Source organism: Rhododendron vialii, chromosome 2a (genome assembly GCF_030253575.1).
Source record: "Rhododendron vialii isolate Sample 1 chromosome 2a, ASM3025357v1".
In the NCBI taxonomy this organism is placed as follows: Eukaryota; Viridiplantae; Streptophyta; class Magnoliopsida; order Ericales; family Ericaceae; genus Rhododendron; species Rhododendron vialii.
Window position 1 is genome coordinate 9,129,672 of NC_080558.1, and position 22,828 is coordinate 9,152,499.

Genomic DNA, 22,828 nt, shown 5'->3' on the forward strand with positions numbered 1-22,828 from the left:
CCAAAGTCTCGTCCATGTGGCTGAATAAAGTTGATTTGACGGGGATTGACTGGCGTGCGCCATATATGGACTGGCGTGCGCCAGTGAAAACTGAGTCAACGCCCGATGACCAACACGTGGCAGTCAACTGGCGTGCGCCAAGGGAACAATGGCGTAAGCCAGTTTGGGTCTTGCTGGGGCTTGTTTGGCTCTGGTTTGAAGGGTTTGAAGTTTTGAAAGAGGTTCGGGACGCTCAAAGCTCAAACACACCATCGTCCTCAGACTGTTCTCGACCAAAATCATCATTGGGGCAACAAAAGATCGACAAATAACGTTATCTGGATGGTCCAGAATGGGGTGTCTACAGTCTCTTCATCTGATTCCGCCGTTGCTCGTGCTTCTCCCGCAACTAATACAGTTGCAAAACAAAGCGAAGCAGTCGATCTCTTGAAGTGGAAAGCTAGCCTTGACAATCAAAGCCAATCTCTCCTTTCATCATGGAATGAAACTAGTCATTGCACTTGGGTCGGAATTGGTTGCAACGACGCCAGTAAAGTAACCAATTTAACCCTTGACAGTATTGGTTTGAAAGGTACGCTTTCCGGTCTTAACTTCTCTTCGTTACCACATCTAGTGAAACTTGATCTGTCCAACAACTTAATATATGGGACCATTCCCTCTCAGATTGGCAGCCTTTCCAGACTCGCATCTCTTAATGCGTCCATCAATCATCTTTCGAGAACAATTCTGACAGATATTGGGATGCTAAGATCGCTCGTTGAACTTGATTTGTCAATGAATAACCTTACGGGATCAATCCCCGCTTCAATAGAGAACTTGAGAAACCTCACAACGTTGTACCTTTACGAGAACTCTCTCTGTGGATCTATCCCTCAAGAAGTAGGAAAGCTAAGATCTCTCACTGACCTTGAATTGTCAACGAACAATCTCACGGGATCAATACCCACTTTAATAGGGAACTTGACAAACCTGACAACGTTGTACCTTAACGAGAACTCTCTCTCTGGATCTATCCCTTAAGAAGTAGGATTGCTAAGATCTCTCACTGATCTTGAATTGTCAATGAATAATCTAACAGGATCAATCCCCACTTCAATAGGGAACTTGACAAACCTGACAACGTTGAACCTTTTCGAGAACTCTCTCTCTGAATCTATCCCTCAAGAAGTAGGATTGCTAAGATCTCTCACTGACCTTGAATTGTCAACGAACAATCTCACGGGATCAATACCCACTTTAATAGGGAACTTGACAAACCTGACAACGTTGTACCTTAACGAGAACTCTCTCTCGATCTATCCCTCAAGAAGTAGGATTGCTAAGATCTCTCACTGATCTTGAATTGTCAACGAATAATCTAACGGGATCAATCCCCACTTCAATAGGGAACTTGACAAACCTGACAACGTTGTACCTTTTCGAGAACTCTCTCTCTGGATCTATCCCTCAAGAAGTAGGAACGCTAAGATCTCTCACTGCCGTTGCATTGTACACGAATAACCTCACGGGATAATTCCCCGCTTCAATAGGGAACTTGAGAAATCTCACAACGTTGTACCTTTACCATAACACTCTTTCTGGATCTATCCCTCAAGAAGTAGGATTGCTAAGATCTCTCATTGATCTTGCATTGTCAACGAATAATCTAACGGGATCAATCCCCGCTTCAATAAGGAACTTGACAAACCTGACAACGTTGTACCTTCATGAGAACTCTCTCTCTGGATCTATCCCTCAAGAAGTAGGATTGTTAAGATCTCTCACTGACCTTGTATTGTACAAGAATAATCTCATGGGATCAATCCCCGCTTCAATAGGGAACTTGACAAACCTTACAACGTTGTACCTTTACGAGAACTCTCTCTGGATCTATCCCTCAAGAACTAGACAATCTTAGATATCTACGGACTCTTGATATAGACTCCAACAAGCTCACCGGTCATCTATCGCCGTATATGTTCGTTCATGGATCCCTCATACTACTTCTCGTAGCAAATAACTATTTAACTGGTCATATCCCGAATAGCTTGAGAAATTGAAGTGAGTTACTTCGTGTTAGGTTTGATCAAAACCAATTGACGGGGCATTTATTAGAAGTTATTGAGGCATTCCCAAACCTTGATTATCTACATCTCAGTCACAATAATTTTTATGGCGATCTTTGGCACAAATGGGATCAGTTTCCCAATCTGACCAGCTTAAAGATCTCCAACAATGACCTTTCCAGAAACATTCCACCTGGCATTGGAAGAGCAACTCAGTTACGGTTACTCGACCTCTCTTCAAATCATCTAGTTGGTGCGGTACCAAAGAATTTGGGAAAGTTGGTTTTATTGTTCAATCTTACTCTTAGCAATAACAAACTTTCACGCGATATTCCACCAGAAATTGGAAACCTGTCTAGTCTTCAGCATCTAGACTTGTCTGGAATTAATCTTAGTGGACCTATTCAAAAGAAGTTGGGTGACTGTGTGAATCTTCTGAACTTGAAATTGAGCAGAAATCTTCTCAAGGAGAGTATTCCTTTTGAATTAGGAAAATTGCAGTTTCTTGAAAATCTCGATCTTGGACATAATTTATTAACAGGTGAGATACCATCAGGGATTGGGAGCTTGAAAAGGTTAGAGATACTAAATCTCTCCCACAACTTCTTGTCTGGTTCAATCCCTTCCTCTTTCAACGGGATGTCAAGTTTAACGTCGGTTGACATATCTTACAATCACTTGGAGGGTCCTTTGCCCAAGACAAAAGCATTTGAAGATGCTTCATTTCAAGCATATCGAAACAATGATAGACTATGGGGCAATAAAACTAGTTTGATGCCATGCTCACTAAAGCAGAACAATGGAGATAAAGGGAGAAATCATAAAAAAATTGTGCTTCCAGTTGTAGTTCCTTTGTTGGGTATTTTATTTCTTATTGTTGCTATGACTTTCCTGATCCATCGCAACAAAATGAGAGACAACGAAATTCAGCCAAACAGAGCAGGTAATAAAGATTTGTTTGAGATTTGGAGCTTCGATGGAAAATTGGTGTATGAAAACATAATCCAAGCGACGGAGGATTTCAATGATAAGCATTGCATTGCAGCAGGTGGATATGGCACTGTTTACAGAGCTGAGCTGCCAAATGGTCAAGTTGTCGCTGTAAAAAAGTACCCTCCTTCCCAAGATGGCGAGTTGGCTAATCTGGTAAGTTTTATGAGTGAGATTCATGTATTGACAGAGATACGACATCGGCATATCATAAGGCTTTTGGGTTACTGTTCACATCCACGACACTCATTTTTGGTTTATGAGTTCTTAGAAGGGGGGGGGGGGGGGGGGACCTTGGACAAGAAACTAAGCTGTGAGGAAGAAGCACTAAGTTTGGATTGGGATAAGAGGATAAATGTTGTTAAAGGTTTGGCAGATGCTTTGTCATATATGCACCATGGATGTTCACCTCGGGTCATTCATCGTGATATATCGAGCAAGAATGTTCTTCTAAACTTAGAAGATGTCGCTTATCTATCTGATTTCGGAACTGCAAGACTTCTAAACCTGTAGTCATCAAATTGGACTTCCTTTGCAGGCACCTTGGGATATGCTGCTCCAGGTACTTGCACAATTCATCTTAGCTACCAATATAGTGTCGTGTTTTTATGTTGAATATGCTACTTCCTAAGCCGCCTCTACAATTTTTCAGTAGTTTTTTTCCCTGTTTGTTGTACCCTTCCTTTCTTTGGGCAGAACTTGCTTACACAATGGAAGTGAATGAAAAGTTAGACGTCTACAGCTTTGGAGTTTTAACACTGGAAGTTGTAATGGGGAGGCATCCAGGGGATCTCATGTCTTCTCTTTCTTCATCATCTTTGGATTCGTCACCACCATCTTCTTATGGTATTCTGTTGAAGGACGTATTGGACAAACGGCTCCCACTACCAAGGAATCAGGAGGAGGAAGCAGTGGTTCTTGCTGTAAAGATAGCACTTGCATGCTTGCACCCCAACCCGCAGTGCCGACCCACTATGCAACAAGTTTCTGTGGCTCTATCAAAACACAAGTCACACTTGCAGAACCCATTCCTCATGATCACATTAGGACAACTACTAGATGTCAATTTTCCAAATGCCTAAGTATTCTTGTTATCCCTTTACTGTTTGGGTTTTGGTTCTACATGTTTCTACTGTGCTTTTCTAACTGGCATTAGCTCTATGGTTGCATGTGTATTACTCTTTCATAAACAATAGTTACTTTTTTTCAAGCAATATAAAGTTTGCGAATCTATACTTCATATTAAGTAGTAAAAGGGTGTACTTGTGATCAGGAAAGCTGTAAGAGAACCAAGTGGCTTTACCTGATTGGATATAAGATTAAATCGTTAAGTTGGTTTTCAAAACAGATTAGCATAATCTATATTACTTGATTATTGGCCAACAGAGGATTTTGTTTGGGATTGTTAATTTCCCTAAAATGTAAGTCTTATCTCCTACTAATAAGTTCGTTTTCACACCTCTGCTAAAATGTAAGTCTTAATTTTGAAATTCTTTTCGTATCTACATCTATCGATTATTGCTATAGTCAAGCAGAGATTTTTCCTCTTCTAATTTAACGTTCAAATTTTATCGTGTTTCTACCATCTCTTTAATTAGATTTATCGCGTGCATGTACAAATCTTTTGTTGTTCTTAGAACTCTAATAACAACATTTTGCGACAATGCAGGCAACATTTAACAGGTGAATGGAAAACTGAGAGGATCGAAGAATTGGATTGTAGAGAACATCAAATTATCAACCCCTTGCCGATGCGATCCCCAAATGCAAAACCAAGAAAGTGTGCCCATTGAAACCACCGTCATCACTAGCAACAGTGATTCTATAAGTATCGGAGAGACTAAGCTATAGAGTTGTTGAGTTCACATTTTTCCTGCTTTAACAAAAGATAAATTGTTGCAATGGTTGAGATTGAATTCCAATAGTTCATGTGTGTTTACCAACTCTTAAGGATATATTACACAAACGCCATCAAATTTTTTGCCCCTTGGTAAACAGATGTGTCTAAGTTTGTTGTAAAAAATTTCAGGGGCACCGAAAAATTTCTCAGGTTTGTTTGGGTTTCTCTTTCCCCTCTTCTCTCCAATCTACCTCTCTCTCTCTCTCTCTCTCTCTCTCTCTCTCTCTCTCTCTATATATATATATATATATATATATATATATATATACACATATATAATATATATATAATCTACAACGCCCTCTCTCTCTTGGATTTACTCCGACGAAATCTACCACTCTCATTGGTGACGAAATCCACCGAGGTCTCAACGTCAAGTCCTGTTGGCCAACTTGCGTAGGTCCATTCTTGGAGAAGACAGTAAAAGATTAATTGCGTTTTGATACCTTTCGCAGTGATATGGTCCATTTGGAATGCCAGGAATCAACTGTTCTTTGGGAATAAAGCAGTGGTTTGGGTGGAAGTTATTGAGCTGATCAATGCCTGGGTTGCTTTTTGCGTGACAAGAAGTAAGGGTGGTTGCAACTTTTTAATGGAAGTTATCATGTTTAGACTTAATCATAGTGTTCAAGCTGGGTAACAGATATTATTCTTTTGCTTTAGGTGGCAATGGGTGGGTTGTGTGGTTGCTAGCTGTTGTGGTGTTGGTTTGTGGCTCTGTTTCTCTTTTCAACTCCTCAGTCCGGAGGGCTAAGAGATTTGTGGGGCTCTCTATTGAAGCTGTTATTGATGGAGCTAATTTACGGATATGCTTGAAGCTGCACTTAATTAGTGATCGAAGAATTGAAAACTGAGAGGATCGAAGAATTGGATTGTAGAGAACATCAAAGTATCAACCCCTTGCCGATGCGATCCCCAAATGCAAAACCAAGAAAGTGTGCCCATTGAAACCACCGTCATCACTAGCAACAATGATTCTATAAGTATCTTTTCCTTCCTCTGTTAACTTAGCAGACCATATATTCATAGTCTTTTTCGATCTAATATCTTTTTTTTCTTTTTTTCCTTTTCTTTTTAAGTTGAGATGTGCTTTGGCACTAGAGTTGTTGAATTCACATTTTCTTTATGAAAGAATCGGAGAGACTAAGCTATAAAGTTGTAAAATGTGTGTTTGAGGATGTCGAATATTGGTTAACTTCCTTTGATACTTCTACATTTTTCTTGCTTTAACAAAAGATAAGTTGTTGCAATGGTTGAGATTGAATTCCAATAGCTCATGTGTGTTTTCCAACTTTTAAAGATATACCTACACTCTTTCAAATATATCACACTGCTTGACCGATTCCTTGACCTAAAATAATGGGTTGCCCCAAGCGTAGGGCTGAGACCGATGTAGCACAATATCCGGTAAGACCGGAGTCGAATCCACTAAGGACGGTGAAGTGTGTGCTGTGGAACCTCGGGTTGTTACTAATTTAAACGGGCTCTTAGGTAGCCACCCTTTGTCGATTTGGTTGAGATTAATAAAAACTAACAAATTGATGTATTCTTTCAAATAAATAAAAGGAAGGTACAGTCGTATGGTTCATGGCACTTGTAACTAGTCCGGATTAACCTGCTCTGTTTAGAGTTCTTAAAAACGTTTAATTTTAGATTGAAAAAGATACCCCGCAAGATGCGAGACCCTATGGTCGCCGTATACCCATGCGCAGCGGAGAATGAGTTTTGGACCCCCATTCCCCCGTTCACATGGGCTCCGACGATGCCCGGGTTCGTCCGCGGGAAGTATTTTCCAATCTAAAATCATTCTTTCATTGTTTGATAAAAGGAGCAGTGCCCAAACTAGCCACGGTGTGCTAATCACCCCGCGACCCTACCTATATGACTACTCACACATTATTAAACAAAAAGCAAAATAAACCTTAGAATTAATCATGCTTTTTATTATGTGGGATGAAAAATAAACGAGAGATCAATACTAAACAAACACAAACAAATAACTTTAATGAAGAACAGAAATCGATACGAGTTACCAAACTGTGAATACTTGAACAAAATTATAAGAACTTGAAAAGAAAAACGCAAAAGAAAAGTAACCAATATTCGGAACCAAAGTCTTGCAGTCCCCGTTCTTTGTTCCCCTTCAGTCGAAACTTTTCTTGTTCGCAATTTTTTTCTGTTTCGTCAGTGGGAAATCATATCTTGGCCGCCCTCGTTTGTTCCGTCCTCTGACAGCGTAAAAAAAGAGACTAAAAATTACGGGCCGGTCTCAATTTTTTGGTGGACTTCCCTTGCACTCCAGCCCAATTCCTAAAAGAACCAATAAGGATGGCCCTTAATTTCCCTACCTGAAATACCCCTTTTGAAACCCCGCTGATCAAAAAAAAGAAATAAACTCTCCCCTCTTCTCCTCCCTTAACCGCCTCTGGTGCGTGTTTTGTGATTCCGACGTCGTCGAGGCCAGCGGCTCTTTCGCGTGTCACCATCCGACTCCTCCCTCCGTCTGACTCCTCCCTCCGTCACCGTCTTCGCTTCCTCCGACTTCTCCTCAAACTCCTCCCTTCGACTCGTCCTCCGACTCCAAATACGTCTTCATCGTCTTGTAATGGGGCGAAAAGGTATGTGTTTTCAATTTTGTATAGCTTTCCTTCCATTGTTCTTGGCAAAAACAAACTAGTTTGAAAATTAGTTTGTTTATATGCGATTTCTTTGTCATTTACGTTTGAAAATTAGTTTGCCTTCCATTGTTGTTCCGTGACAGCAGCCTATTGCTCCATTGCATGTTTAAATTGAGGCAATTGTCAAGGACTTTTTGTGTATTATTGTACGAGCTGTGGTTTAGCACTGATTTTGCTAGAGATATACTAGGTTCTCAGAATGAAATTGATTGCTTTCAGATTTATTAGGTTTTTGCTCGAGACTTTTTGTTGCCAAAACACATCAAAATGAAATGATGAACTATATTTTCTTATTCAAGTTCATGGCATTTGATATAGCTGCAATTTTCTTGAAAAGACTGGTGAATTGAATATACATCACTGAGTGTCTGGAAGGGGAATAAATTGATATTTTGGTTGCCTAGCGAACATTTTAGTACCACTGGACCAATATATTAGCATCTATGATCTATCTAGGCTTGCTAGGGCATTGTGATGTAAAGTAGTAGATTTGAAGTAAAGCCACTCCCGAGGCTGAGACTGATGAAACAATCGAGTTAAAGGTTTTGATAAATTCCTTCTTCTTTTGTCACTGTGCCTGTGTACGCGGTCTTTCACATAATTTTGTACTTAGACAGGTGTATGATTGAATGAAACAGACATTGTCACCGGTAATAAGAAAACAGACGTGCTAGAAAATAGCTAATAATTGGGGCCATGTTTTTAGCAAAATGGCTAGACATCTTCGTAATCATCTTGAACCTATGCCTATGCATTTTAAGTGTAGGAAGCAGTTTTATGCATGAGATATGAGACAACATATGTTACAAGCATTTTTTTCCCACCATTTATGTTACAAGCATGTTATAACACTGTCATTTTGCCTCCTGGACCAATACTCTTGCAATGGAAAATATTCTCCTATGAAATGGGGGGCTTCTGTTAGGTAGTTGTATGTGTCAAGATTCTGCTGTGTAGACTCCCTTGTTCTGCTGTGCCCTTGTTAAGTATCATACCAAGTCACTGATTTGCGTGTATCCGTAAGTTTGATATGTTTTACTATGGTCAGGATGGTTCACTTATTAGTGAAACTTTTGCCATAATTTTCATACACATAATTTCCTTTGATCATAAGATCTGTTTTATTGCTTTCCAAATAGTTTATCCTCAACAACAAACAACCAAGTAAAGTGCAGAGGATTCTTGATAATATGTTGCCGAAGTTTGATCTGTATGGTCAGGATGGTTAAAAAATTTCTCTATTACGAGATGGGTTGTGTGGACATGCAAGTTAGTTCAAGTCAAACTCTACCTAGGTTTAACATATATTGGTATTGTTGCAATATGGGTATCTGCATTTCTTGGCAACTGCCAATGCATTCGTAAGGGACTGAAATATTCTCTTTCAATTGTTTTAAAGTTGTGTGGCAGTATTTTGTGCCTTGTAACTCTTTAGACCACATTTCATGTTTAAAAGCATACATTAGGTTTTGTAGTTCTTCCCACCTGTTGTCTATGTTCTAGACTGCAGGAAATTGACAGTGTTAGAGTAATGTCAAAAGTTTACATTTCTATTTTGAAAACACTGTAAATTGACAGTGTTAGAGTAATGTCAAAATTTACATTTTTATTTTGAAAACAATACTGTAAATTGACAGTTTTAGATTTTCTCATTTGAATTGACAATGTTACAGCAATTTTACATTCTCATACGCTGAAAATTTTACATTTGGAAACATATGTTACAAGCATTTTCTTGTTGTTTTTGTATGCAGTAGTTCGAGGAAAAGGGAAAGCAAAGCTGTTAGATTCCATAAGTGATGAAGAAGATATAGAAGAACAAACAAGTGATGAGGAAGTATCTAAAGGAATTATAGAAGCTGACACAATCTCAAATCCGCCAAAGAAGTTAAAGACGAAAAAATTGGCGGGAAGAAAACCAATTGAAGTTACTTCATCTTCTGTCCCAAAGGCTTCACATGAAAGACATGCTCAATCTCAATATGACCTTCGGGTTAGATCACCAAAAAATCAAGGAATCAACATAGAACAAGCTGTTCCTCGGTCACAACCTCTTAGAAAGAGACCAAGAATTGTGGTTGAGACTCAAGAGACACAAGCGACTGAAGAGTCACAACACATCGCTTTTAATAGATGTAACATGCAAGCGATGATTAGATTAATGAAAGGGTTTCCTATCACTCCTGCGCTCAAGGATTCGCTGAAAAAAAACACCTTTTTGGCATTTGATCAATGCATTTATTGAGGAGAAGGTGAAGAGTGAACATTGTAGAAAGTTCGATGAGGTGGTTGTTAAAATTGTAGAGTCGTATGATGCAAATACAAGAACATTTACATTGGGAAACAAACATGTCAAGCTCGAAAGGGAAGATGTGAAGTTGATTTTTGGGATTTCATGTGGAAATGAGGAGATAAACCAAGGTTATTATAAGAAAGAAGATGTACAGTTAGCGGTCAAGTGGAAAATAAAGCAGAAAAAGTTGGATACCTCAATAATCAAGAAGCTTTTAAAAGAAAAGCAAAACAGCAAGTTGGAAGAAGATATGGATGATGTCGCGAGATTGTTGTGTTTGTTCCTTTGTGGGACGTTGTTCTTCTCTTATTTACGTTTATGCTTTCTGAAGTTTCACTTTTTTTTTGGGCTATTCGAAGACTTTTCTTTATCTTGTCCAAATATCAGAGCACATTGAAGGCGCAACTATCTACTTAGATGCCAGATGTACTGAGAGTTTCCAGTTTCTCTGAGCATTCCCTTTGTTACTGGAGCTTGGAGTACATGCTGTTTGCAGCTTGGAAGACATGTCTCCTCTTGATATGGTAAGGACTAGTTACACTATATGCACGTATATACATAAATGTATTTATTTCTGTTCGACCAGTTCTGAGTTGTGATGTTACAATTTTAATGTAGAATGCAATTGGAACCTGACATGAGCTATTTCAGTTCCACTACTACTAACGTGTTTATCTTCTGTGGCCTCTGGCTTAGTCTTTAAAATTTGTTCAGTTTCTTTTAGACCCTTGTATGAAGTGAATATAGAACACTTGGGAATGAAATTTACTTTTTTGCAATAGCATCACTTTCTAACTTAGACTCCTAAAGTTCCTGAAGATGAAATACGCTGGAGGTATGGAATAGAAAACCTGCAGAGCTATTAATGCAATAATTGCTTCGTAAACCAACACCCCCCCCCCCCTCCCCAATCTGCAGAATAATACCAGTTATTCTTTCTAACCAAAGCAGGAGGCCTCTTTCTTTTTCCTACCTACTCAACTCTTAAGATGTTTCTTTTGTCCTTGCATCGTGGTAAGACCATGAGGGTGGGATAAGGTATAAAGTGATGGACAATAGAAGGATCAACCATGTTTCGTTCTTGTGATGAGTTTCCATCAAACCTCCCTTCCTTCATAATTTCCTTCCTGCTCAAACATAGTTATTAAGGGAAACTGCCTTCCCTTTTCCAACAGTGAACTTTTCGATCCCTATTTATCCTACGACTTCTACATGCTTGTTTTAAAGCCCTTTATGACTTTCTGAGCTTGGGCTGGGGTTTCGCTTAGCCGAGATTTTTATGGGAGGGGATTACGCTGAGAGCTTGTGCTTGGGAAAGAAGTTGGGTTACCCTACTTGACTTGCATAAGGAACATCAATGAACCAAAATATGCCCTTTTGTGTTTAATGTTTTGTTTGTCTCAATTGGTTAGCTGATGGGACAATGATATCCTATAGAGTACATCTTTTTTTCTTTCTATTACTCCTATTTGCTAGTAAGTCATATGGAATGTTGCTCAGTTTCTCCCTCAAATTTAATTTTCATTATAGCTGTAATGGTACAAATGATCATTTGCAATCATTTATCAGTTTTTGCAATCATTTATCAGTTTCCTTGATCTACTCATTCGCAATCATCGTGACTCTCTCTCTCTCTCTCCCCAACAATAAGATCTCATGGCACAATTTTTTTGTTACAGTGTTGATTGTGGGGTCGTCGTTATCTTCTTGATGAAGCATTATCTGATGAACCAAGAACGGAGCAAAGCAATAAGTATTGAGGAGTGTAGGAAAACAAGAGCCAAGATGATACTTGCTTTTTTGAGTGATCAAAGCAAGTCGAGCACTTCTAAGTTGAAACAAGCATCTCCTTTTGCTCTTTATGCTTGTTAATGCCTGTCTGAAGGTTGAATTTACTGAAAACAAGTTGTGCAGTTTGTATTTCTCTTTCAAGAAACTGAAGGTGTTTGTTGAAAATCAAAATTCTGTCTACTATGTTGGAAGGATTTTGTTAAGTTGCTGGTTGATCTGTTAAAACTAATGGAATTGACAGAACACATCCTGTTTTGTAATTTTGTATTGTAACTAGTTTGACATCATGGATTTACTTCTCTTGTTGGCAGCTTTAACTATTTGGGGAAGCCCCACATTTTAGTTACCATTCAAACTTCGCTCATCTCATTTCAACACTGTCATTTTTACGCATAACATTGTTAGCTATTTTAAAGTAGTCAAAATTGACAGTGTTTGGAATTATAAATTGACAGTGTTTGGAAATGAAATTACTGTCATTTTTACGCATAACATTGTTAGCTATTTTAAATTAATAAAATCAACTCCAAACAATGTCAATTTTACATTTGGAACACTGTCATTTTTTGTTATGCCAACACTGTCATTTTTATGCATAACATTGTTAGCTATTTTAAAGTAGTTAAAATTGACAGTGTTTGGAATTATAAATTGACAATGTCTGGAAATGAAATTACTGTCATTTTTACGCATAACATTGTTAGCTATTTTAAAGTTTGACAAAATTGACAGTGCTGGGAATTATAAAATTGACAGTGCTGGGAATTATAAAATTGACAGTGTTTGGAAATGAAATTTTGTTAATTCTATTTCTAAACACTGTCAATTCATTTTTTGTAATGCCAACACTGTCATTTTTACGCATAACATTGTTAGTTATTTTAAAGTTTGACAAAATTGACAGTGCTTGGAATTATAAAATTGACAGTGTTTGAAAATGAAATTAGAATAAAATCAATTCCAAACAATGTCAATTTTACATTTGAAACACTGTCATTTTTTTGTTATGCCAACACTGTGAATTTGAAATAGAATCTACTCGAAACAATGTTAATTTTACATTTGAAACACTGTCATTTTTTCGCATAACATTGATTTTACATTTTCAATTACTGGAAGGTTTTCGACCAAGAGAGAGACCGATTGTTCACATTGGAAGGTTTTCGACTGGTTTTTTATTGGATTTGCCAAACCGAACACAGTCGGCCTCTTGACATGTCAATTTGACTAGCTTTACACCTTTTACATATGTGAAGAGTAGTAGTATTATTTACTTTACACGGATAGAATTGTCCTGCCCCTGGATGGTCGAATAGATGGGGCAATATTGAGTAATGCTATATGTACCGATTGGGGGAGGAAAAACGTACACGAAAAAGGGGTGCTCGGATCAAGCATCCTACGCACCTCGGATGCCGTTGATTCCCGCATAGGCCCCATCGGGTTTTTTTTTTTTTAGAATTTTTGGACGGCTAGGATCGACTGTCCGGGGGCCGAAGACTGACTGGTTTGAAGCTAGTCAGCAGCACTCAATAAACTCCCTCGAGAAAGAAAAACCTTGGTGGTGGTTGTGGACCGCTAATAATTTTATCCCTGCTAAAAAGGCTATTCCCACCCAAAAAAAAGTGGAGTTATTATTAGTAACTAGTAATTGAGGTTTATCCGAAAGACAAAAAAGAACAAGAATAAACATAAAAACAAGGAGCTTGGTTATGATCTGATGCAACTAGAGAGTGTAGCCAAATGCATCTGCGGATCTGCCGCTTGTTGTGGCTTCCATTTTTAGTCGGACCATGGGTATTGTGAAGAAAAGATAATCCATACTAGTAATCTCATTTCTTATAGTGGTGCATTTCGTCCAGTGGCAGACACATCATTTGTACACAACGGCGGCCAAATATTTGGTTGTGCTTCCATAACCAAATATCCAGCAGAGGCAAAACCTGCCATATTCCTTCATTTTTATCAGTTCAAACGGGTTTAGGAGTTTGGATTACTAATTGCATCATTTTCTCATAATATTGCTATCCCTTTCCAGCTAGAGATCTCGCTCAGATCACTCACACTAAGCTCAAACGCTCATTAAACAATATGCAGAATTAAATGCCTATTAACAAAAGTGAATGGTTCCTACAGGGTACAACTCTAAACTCTTAGGCAACTCTAGCTGTGGGATTGTGAACTATGCAAAATTTAACCACTCTATCATTTCTCCCTATTAATTTCACAGTAACAACAGTAAATTTCAGGGACTGCTTCATATCAGAATTAAGATTTGAGATTTTCAAGACCATAATCTCACAGCAAAATCCTTGAAAATTCTTCCACCAATGTAGGCACATTTATAACAGTTCATGCTCGTACGCTGATCTTCACATAATTTAATCATAAAACTTCTATAAATGGTTAGTCTTATATTCCATTGATTAGCATAGCGGCGAAGGCCAAACGAAAGCAGTAACAACAAAAACAAGTAAAGACACAATTCAGATATAGAATCAATTTTAAGTTCTCATCATGATACTGCCCTTATGTTTTTCCAAAATCTGCACCAAAGCTTCCAAAAAAACACCTTGTTCCTCCGCAAATGCATCCAACATGGCCGAATAGGCCTCAGAATCATCAGCAGCAGCCATTCTGAAGTTAAAAATGGTCACCACTTTCATGACATACCCAGACATGGGGAGCGGTAAAACAGGCACAAAACAGGCATATCCTGTGTTTCAAGTTCCGGAAACCCATTACACATAATCATGGAAATTGCACCATCTTGACATGCCAATTCCCAAAATTTGCACTATCTCGCCATGCTTTTTCAACTTCTAAAAATTGAACAGTGAAATTTTATTGCAGAAGTATGCAAACAAGACAATCTCAATTCATCAGTGGAACATAACCACAGTAATGAAAAAACACATTTATTAAGCACTTCCAAAAAATTAGTCAATGGAAAAATATGCTGAAGTTCTAAAATGAAAATGTCATTCTTGAAGCAAATGTCAAACAAGAATCCTTTCTAAAGAACATTCCTACTCTCTTATTCTAAACAGCAATCCCAGAAGTTCTCAAATCCTTTGTGCAAGTTGTCTTGTTGTGCCTAGCAATCTTCTCACACCTGCCGCACTTTATACCTCTAGTCTCAACTCTCCAAAGGCTCTTTACAAGTTCCCCTATTATGTGTACCAACCTGTCCGCACCTGCTACAAGTAACTTTTTTGGTCTTTGCTCCTGTTGATGGTATCCTTTCTGTCCGAGGTCGTCCGGGAGGTCTCTTGCACAGTGGAGGAAGAAGAATATCATTAGCAACATCAAGATCAACATTTTGCCAAATCCTAGGTACAGGATTGATGCATTTCGAATACGCCTCACGATAAGATTCAGAGAAGAAGCAACGTTCCATGTAATCATTTAAGTCCTTCTTACTTTTCTTCAATGCACAAACACCATGAACGCACGGGAACATGTTTAGCTGCCAATCTCCACAAGAACAACTACGACGCACAATGTCAACACCAACTGACGGATCAGACTGCACTTCATATAAATCTCCATTTGACCTAACTACATTCCATGTCTTCGATAGACCAAACAACTCAACCAATTTCTTGTCCCATTTTGGACAAATAACAGTTTTCCACTTTGCTGCCAACTCCCTCCTATCACACATTTGGTCCATTAACTTTAGTCTAATCTTATCAACAAGTTGAGTTATTGGCAATCGACGCTCCTTTCTAATCCAATTATTAAAGCACTCAACAAGATTGGAAGTCAACTCACCATATCTTTTTCCTGGGAAATAAGGATGACACCAATGTTCATTTTCTAATCTTGACAGAAATTCAGTAATTTTTACTCCACCAACTCAAAAGCTTGTCACACTCTTGTACTTTTGCTGCACAAGCACACCTATGGAATAAGGCCACAATATGTTTCTTCTTTTTTGTGTCTAACCCCCCCATATGCTTCCTTAAATTGGCTTTAAGATGAAGTAGACAATACGAATGGGGTGAAGACGGGAAAACAGATTCTACAGCTCGTAACAACCCTTCATGGCGATCAGATATAAACACTACTTCCTTATCAAAATCCAAAAAATCTCTCAACTTCAACATAAACCAGTGCCAATTTTCTGAATTTTCAGAATCGACAATAGCGACACAAATGGGATATAGACCTACAATCAATACAAAAGGGGGAGTAAATAAATAGCAGATAAAGCATTAAACCAATGAAAATATGGACAACACAATTGGGCAAAGCTTTACTTAACTTAAGTTTTTGCATTTTATATAAAAGTGCTGGAAAAAGGTAATGAGGGCAATCTCAAAGATTTCAGAACATTATTCTGAAATCAGTTCAAGTTGAGAAAGAAGGTAAATATTTCTATTGTTTACAACAGAACGATTTCACAAAATAGGTAAGATACACAAACTTAATAAACTAATTCCGTCACTGAATAACCATGGGACCAGAAATGCACAAAAAGGCATCTAATGACATTCCTGAGATATCCAAGCACTTGAAAAAAGATATTCACCCTCTTAAGTGAAGCCATTATGCAAAAAAGTGGAAGCTCGATAGCACCATTCTGTTTTGTTTGTATGTTTTTTCAGACCGAAACGTAAAAAAACATTCAAGTTGCTGTATTTGCACTATAAAAATCTAGTGGGTTCTTGTACGTTTTGGTGATCATCTCCAAAATGTGATTATACTGCCAATTTAAAGGAGGCATCTGCCTGGAATTGTAAACAACTTAGAAAGATGCTACACAGGAAGCGAATATCACAGCATACGAAAAGGTTAATTGAAGATTTCAAAAAAGTTCATAATCCAGATTCTAGAGTGGAGAAGAAATGTTGTAATCTAAGACTTGTATAGTACAAGGGAGAAAATTCACGCGCAGATGTGCATGAAGAGAGCATTGTTGGCAATGAATCATCCATGCCCATGGTTATCCAAATGTCATTTCCAGAAGTCCTACTTTCCAACAGCCGCAACTTCGAGCAGATAGATTATGAAACATGATAATTTGGTTCACATTTACAATAATCAAAGTAATGTATTTTTATCCTAGATTAGTCCACCGTTCTTACTATGTTTCGGAAACCAGCAAAAAAAAAAACCCATTAGAATAAAAGGCAGAGACTATTAGCAGAATCCTAAGACACTCAAACATGCCACGAGCTCATAGAATAAACAACAAACAGATCGATCATAGCACCGACCCCTCTAAATGGTAAATCGAGAACAAGAAATTGCTAATATCCACAATGAACAGATCTTGAGCATCCAAAAACAGTGCTGAAGTTTAGACTTCAGATCGTAAATCAGGTTTTTCCCCCCCTTTCCAGATAAGCAAGTTTCAAATGAAAACCTCATACTATTAAATCCAATATGTACATTTATTCTTAAGTACACTAATCCCACAACAACTTGGGAATCGATGGATATCCACAATTGTTTGTCAATATGCTCCTCGTTGTATCCCCAGATGAACTTTGCATTGGTCGAAATCACTCCATGTGTACAACCTACAAACCTGTCCATTCTCTTCATGGTAGAATCAAGTGGGAATTGCAAATCAGTACACTATTCATGGGGATTCTAGCAGGTAGTGGTTAGTTTCATATCTGCCCATATCTACCACTGTTAAATTTTTGTCAAGAATGAAAACATGGCAAAATCCAACACAAAGCATTGCTAAATTTTCAGAATGCAGTTCACTACTTCATACAAGATCGAAAAAAATGCGTAGAAAATACAAATATACTGCATCTACAAAAGATAGATAGAAGTATTACCTCGGTTGCCATCTTTAGCACAAGCAGCGAGCAAACATCCTTTGTGAGTTCCCTTCAAAAAAGTTCCATCAAGAAACAGAAGAGGTAGACAGAATTTAAACCCGTGCTTGCAAGTTGCAAACCCGACAAACAATCTCTTGAAACGCTGGGCCTCATCGCACTCTAAGTCACATGCGCTATCAGGATTTGAAGCCTTAAAGGAATTCACAAACCATGTTAATTCCTTAAAGGATTTTGTATAATCCCCATACACAAAACTTCTAGCCTTCTCAACACCCATCCATGCTCTTCTATAAGTCACATCTATCCCATAGTCTTTCTTTAACTCCTTCCTAACATCCACGGGACGTTTCGACGGACTCAACCGAATATCTTCTGAAAATATTCTGCCTATCAAACTAGAACTACTACGAGAACTACTAGTCGACAACGATGCAGCCCCACAAGAATGCTCATTCATCAACTCTTTTATCCTAAACAGTCCACTGGGCTTCTCTACCTTGGCCTTCACAAACCATGTGCAATGCAATGTACGACAACGTGCTTTCACAGTCTCAGCATCATTCTTAGCATAAATGTATTGAAAGCCATGAAATAACGAATACTTGCTTAAAGAGTTGCGGAAAGCAACAGCACCACCAACAAATACCTGATCAACTCCCTTAATCGCAATGCGCCAAGCATCTGACTTCAACTGCTTCCTTTCTTGATCATATAACGACAATGTCATCTCAGAACCATTGTCAATTTCAGATATCAACTCACTAGACCCTCTTACATTCAAACTAGAACTAAATCTATCACCACACTCTCCAACATTCAAACTAGTATTAGATCCACTCAAGTCATGAACAAAAACATCAATACGACCAATTCTAAACTTCGTTGCTGAAGTACGTAAGGCAATCATATCTTCGTCACAGCCAACATCACAGTTTGGATGACCATCTAGGGTATAAGATATTTCAAAGCAACCTTGAGTCAAATCCTTCCATTTGTGAGACAACTTGCTAACCAATGACTCAAAATCCAAATTCTGTGACAAAATGATAGCAACACTTTTATCGGCCCGCCTGCACAACAATACAGCAGGATCCTCCATACTTTTCTTCAAAAACAGTGAAAACAAAAGCACATTAGTAAAATGATAGTGCTTTTGGAAATGTGAAAATGATAAAATTGACAGTGTCTGTGTTTAAAAATAGTGTCTGTGTTCAAAATTGACAGTGTTTGTAAAATTTAAAAAAAATCATAGTGTTTGCAAATTTAATATTGAAAAATTGACAGTTTTCTAATGTAAAGATGATAGAATTGACAGTGTTTTGGATAAACCATTTTTGTATAGAAATTTAATTTTCTCGACTATTACTTTCAGAGGCACTAGTTAAATGGCGTAAATTAGCTAGACTAGTAGATCATCAACAACTCGCCTGGAATACAGATCAGAGATTACATCGCAGCAGCAACAACAAGTGCATAACAAAACAGAACAATGAAAGCGAATCAGAATAAGCTTTTTTGTATTAGCTTTCAAAAATCGATTTCAAAAAAAAATCAATGTCATGCAATAAGAGAGAGAGAGAGAGAGAGAGAGAGAGAGAGAGAGAGAGAGAGAGAGAGAGTGTGTGTGTGTGTGTGTGTGTGTGTGTGTTTACCTAAATTGAGATCAGAGATTAGCCAGACTAGTAGATCATCAACACAGGGGCTCAATTAACTCTCCTGGAATACAGATCAGAGATTACATCGCAACAACAACAAACAAAATCCTAGAAAATCAACCAGCAAGAAATCGCGAACACACCCTAGAAAATCGCCAGCAAGCAGAGAGAGAGAAAGTTTGAATGAGATAAGCGAAGTTTGCGCCAAGTTGTTGTCGTTCGTTTCTGTTTTTGATGTGTAAGGGTATTAGTGTAACTTCGCAGAGCTAACTATACTTAGACGTAAATTAAAACATAATTAATCCTTAATGGGAATTTAACACAACTTCCTAAGACCAGCCAGTATATCTCTGATTCCCAGGCCAATTCTGTTACAGCCCAACTCAGTACTTCATTTTGCACTCCAGATTAAATTCAAGTAGCCCAAGTTTTAGCACCATTCAAATTCCAACTTCGTACTTTTTGAATAAAACTCTTCAAATACCTACAACACAAAAAAAATAAACCATAAAACTTCAAATAATTTTATAAATAGACTTAATAAAGATAAATTAGAGGGCGCGTATGTGAACATTTACGCGCCTATCACACCCCCAACTTACACTTTGCTAGTCCCGAGCAAAGAAAATAAAATGTAACTAAAGAAAACAAATTAAAATCGATAGTTCTTTTAAACCCCCAGGCGGTCCCGGTAGGACGAGTGAAGTCTCGTGAGGGTTTTCAGCAGTGATTACCCACAAAACACCAAGAATCCTTTTAATTGAAACCCAAAAACCTGCAATTCGACTCATTGATCTGCCAATGCCAAGAATATAGCATATGCGAAAATAGTTCTAGAGGCTATCAAAACATAGAAATAAATCATGGCACCTATGCTTAGCGTGTGTGAGCAAGGACCTTAACCATAAGTGAACCACAATCAAGTACTCTCTCCGGACCGAGTTTCGACTTCAATTTTCACCATGTCATGCACTCAACAAAAGAAAACGCTTGAAACATGGTTCATTTAATAAACTCTCAATGTGTGCGGGCGGAAGTTATGCAATAAAGAATCAAAGTACTCCGCACACTTTAGACACGAAGAGAAAGCTTTTTAAGGTAGACCAATGATCTCATGAAAGGAATGTCAAGCATTAAAGACTATCTATCCAGCGATCCACAACACATTACCCCTAAGATCAAATAGGACTTTTATTCGGTTATGTCGTTGGGTAAGGAAAAGTGCTTCAAAGGTTAGGATACATCATAAGCAAGTGTCCGAGAATAGTCTAAAATAACATAGGGCAAGTGTACCAATGTGCACCCTCTTATCATTCTTTTCAACTCCACCATATCTCTCAAATTTTTCACCCTTCACACAATTCCCCAATGAAGTTCACACGTTTCTTTCTTCAAACAAATGCATGGGTGTCTTCCCCTTTTTCATTCAAGTTCCTTTCTTTCTCTTTTTTTTTAACATGGGGAAGAACACCGCAACTCGAGTACAACATTCTCGAAACACTTACCCTATTCTCTTTAAAAATTAACTTTCACATGATTAACTCGCCATTCTCATGACACAATTTGGTTGGTGAAGCTTAACAAGAAAAAGGCTCATGCAAGAGGCTCAATGTGGCTCGCAAGGATAAATATTTAAGAAAAAGAAACGAACCGGCTCAATTAGCAAATTAAAGATGGCCTATTATCCTCTCCTAGGGGCAATAAAATCAAGTAACAGTCCAATTCAAAAGAATAAGATAACAGGCATGTATTAAGTCTCAACACTTGACGACAAAAGATAATGAGATCAACAACGATTAAGCCTTTTTTTTTTTACGACAAACAAAGAATTTATGTGACACCACTCCAAAGAAAGGAAAAGCACTAAAGCTCACATGGGCATAAGTCTCCACTAATCTAGCCATTGAAAGCACTCAAGTCACAACTCACAAGTAGTCAAGGTCCAAGAAACGTGCAGTGCAAAGATGCTAAGAGTGTATGCCAGGATAAATTCCTATCGCCAAATTAGCAAAAAGAACTACCATGCAATATAAATAGAGTTGTGCTACCTCCACACCCAAGTGCACACCCACACACACAAGTGTGTGGGTGTGCACTTGGGTGTGCACTTGGGTGTGGTCCTAGAATTTCCGATATAAATATTCAATGAATGCCCATAAATTCTCAGCACAACCAACCAACAAGTAGACTTTGCAATTTCCAAGTCCCAAGTAGAAAGGATCCAACAAGTTTTTTTTTTTTTTCAAAACTATTTTATTAACAAAATAAAGAGCAAAGTGATCCCTCCCCCCAACTTGAACTATTCAATGTCCGCATTGAAGGCATGAAAAATAAAGATAAGACAGAAACGTAAAAGAGAGGAGAGATATCACCTCGAAAAGGAGAGGCTAAGTAGAGAAAATTATAGAAAGAGGGAGACCCCTGAACTTGGATCGAACAACCTGCAAAATGTGAGTCTCCAAGACAGCAAGAAAAATAACTAAAAGAAATAAACAATGCAAGAAATAAAATGAAAAACAAAAATTAAACCCTCCACTTTCATCACGCGAAAGACACGAGTACTACTTTTTTCCCTGGCCAAAGACTGTGTTTCCCTATTTGTTGGAAGGACAATATGCATAGGATTCAACGATATCTTGAGAAGTGGTACCATCATCTAATAGGCTGTCACTCCCTCTGGGGCTGCCAGATTCCTTACCCACTCCGTTTGGGGCACCGAAAAATTTCTCAGGTTTGTTTGGGTTTCTCTTTCCCCTCTTCTCTCCAATCTAGGGTTGTTTTTTGCGTGACAAGAAGTAAGGGTGGTTGAAGCTTTTTAATGGAAGATATCATGTTTAGAGTAAATGATATTGTTCAAGCTGGGTAAGAGATATTGTTCTTTTGCTTTAGGTGGCAATGGGTGGGTTGTGTGGTTGCTAGCTGTTGCTTCATATCTGGGATTGGTTGGTTGTGGTGTTGGTTTGTGGCTCTGTTTCTCTTTTCAACTCCTCAGTCCGGAGGGCTAAGAGATTTGTGGGGCTCTCTATTGAAGCTGTTATTGATGGAGCTAATTTACGGATATGCTTGAAGCTGCACTTAACTAGTGATCGAAGGCTGAAGGTTGGCAATTCCTTGCATCTGAAAGTTTGTGTCTCCTTGTCTCATCGCTTACCAACTCCAGTCAAATTAATCTTTTGGAGGGCTAAGTGATCATAATTAATCTTTTGGAGGCAAATCCTTGTATCATCTCTTTTCAACTCCTATCAAATTAAACTTTTGGAGGGCTAAGGGAGCAAAATTAGCAGTACTCTTCTGAAGAGCTTACCCAATGGAAGTGGAGATCCATACGCTGAAGTACTCATTATTGGTGGGGATACTCATAGGTGATTCATCATGCTTTGAAACTGAACTTAGTAAAGGCTGATGCTTGTGTTACATACCTTACGTACGTACCTTGTCTCATCTACTCCCAATCCCCATCAATATCAGCAGTGGAATGAAGATATCAGCGGCTTACTAAAAGGATGTGGTGATCTTTGAAGCTGCCATACCTCTCCATGCTTTTTCTGGATTTCATTGGATTCTATTTACTGTGTTGTGGCTGATTTTCGGAACAAGTTTCCTATTTTTGTAATGTTCCGTAATTTGTTTTTTTTTTGGGTGTATGGTGCACATATTGTTTGTTGGCATGCA

The 22,828-nt window shown here is 38.3% G+C and overlaps 2 protein-coding genes and 1 pseudogene across 2 annotated transcripts; 2 read left to right on the top strand and 1 right to left on the bottom strand.

Annotated features, from left to right (window-relative positions):
• The first annotated feature begins 321 nt into the window (after positions 1-321).
• Positions 322-22,828, top strand: LOC131317086 (MDIS1-interacting receptor like kinase 2-like; annotated as a pseudogene).
• Positions 7,207-10,149, top strand: LOC131318121 (uncharacterized). The gene is made up of 2 exons (XM_058347948.1): positions 7,207-7,553; positions 9,368-10,149. Exons 1-2 carry the CDS (start codon positions 7,541-7,543, stop codon positions 9,856-9,858), a joined length of 504 nt encoding a protein of 167 aa, XP_058203931.1. The 5' UTR covers positions 7,207-7,540; the 3' UTR covers positions 9,859-10,149.
• On the bottom strand, positions 13,537-18,696 carry LOC131317087 (uncharacterized). The gene is made up of 5 exons (XM_058346666.1): positions 17,499-18,696; positions 15,551-15,871; positions 14,881-15,486; positions 14,270-14,413; positions 13,537-13,640 (listed from the first exon to the last, which is right to left on the bottom strand). The coding sequence occupies exons 1-5, from the start codon at positions 18,598-18,600 to the stop codon at positions 13,537-13,539; spliced, it is 2,277 nt and encodes a 758-aa protein (XP_058202649.1). The 5' UTR covers positions 18,601-18,696.

Excerpts from the sequence above, each read along its gene's own strand:
- LOC131317087 (XM_058346666.1), bottom strand. The coding sequence starts at position 18,600 with ATGGAGGATCCTGCTGTATTGTTGTGCAGGCGGGCCGATAAAAGTGTT. Across the intron at positions 15,872-17,498 it reads TGCTAAAGATGGCAACCGAG|GTCTATATCCCATTTGTGTC; the intron begins GTAATACTTCTA and ends TATTGATTGTAG. Across the intron at positions 13,641-14,269 it reads TGCATTTGCGGAGGAACAAG|GTTTTGCCTCTGCTGGATAT; the intron begins GTGTTTTTTTGG and ends GGAATATGGCAG.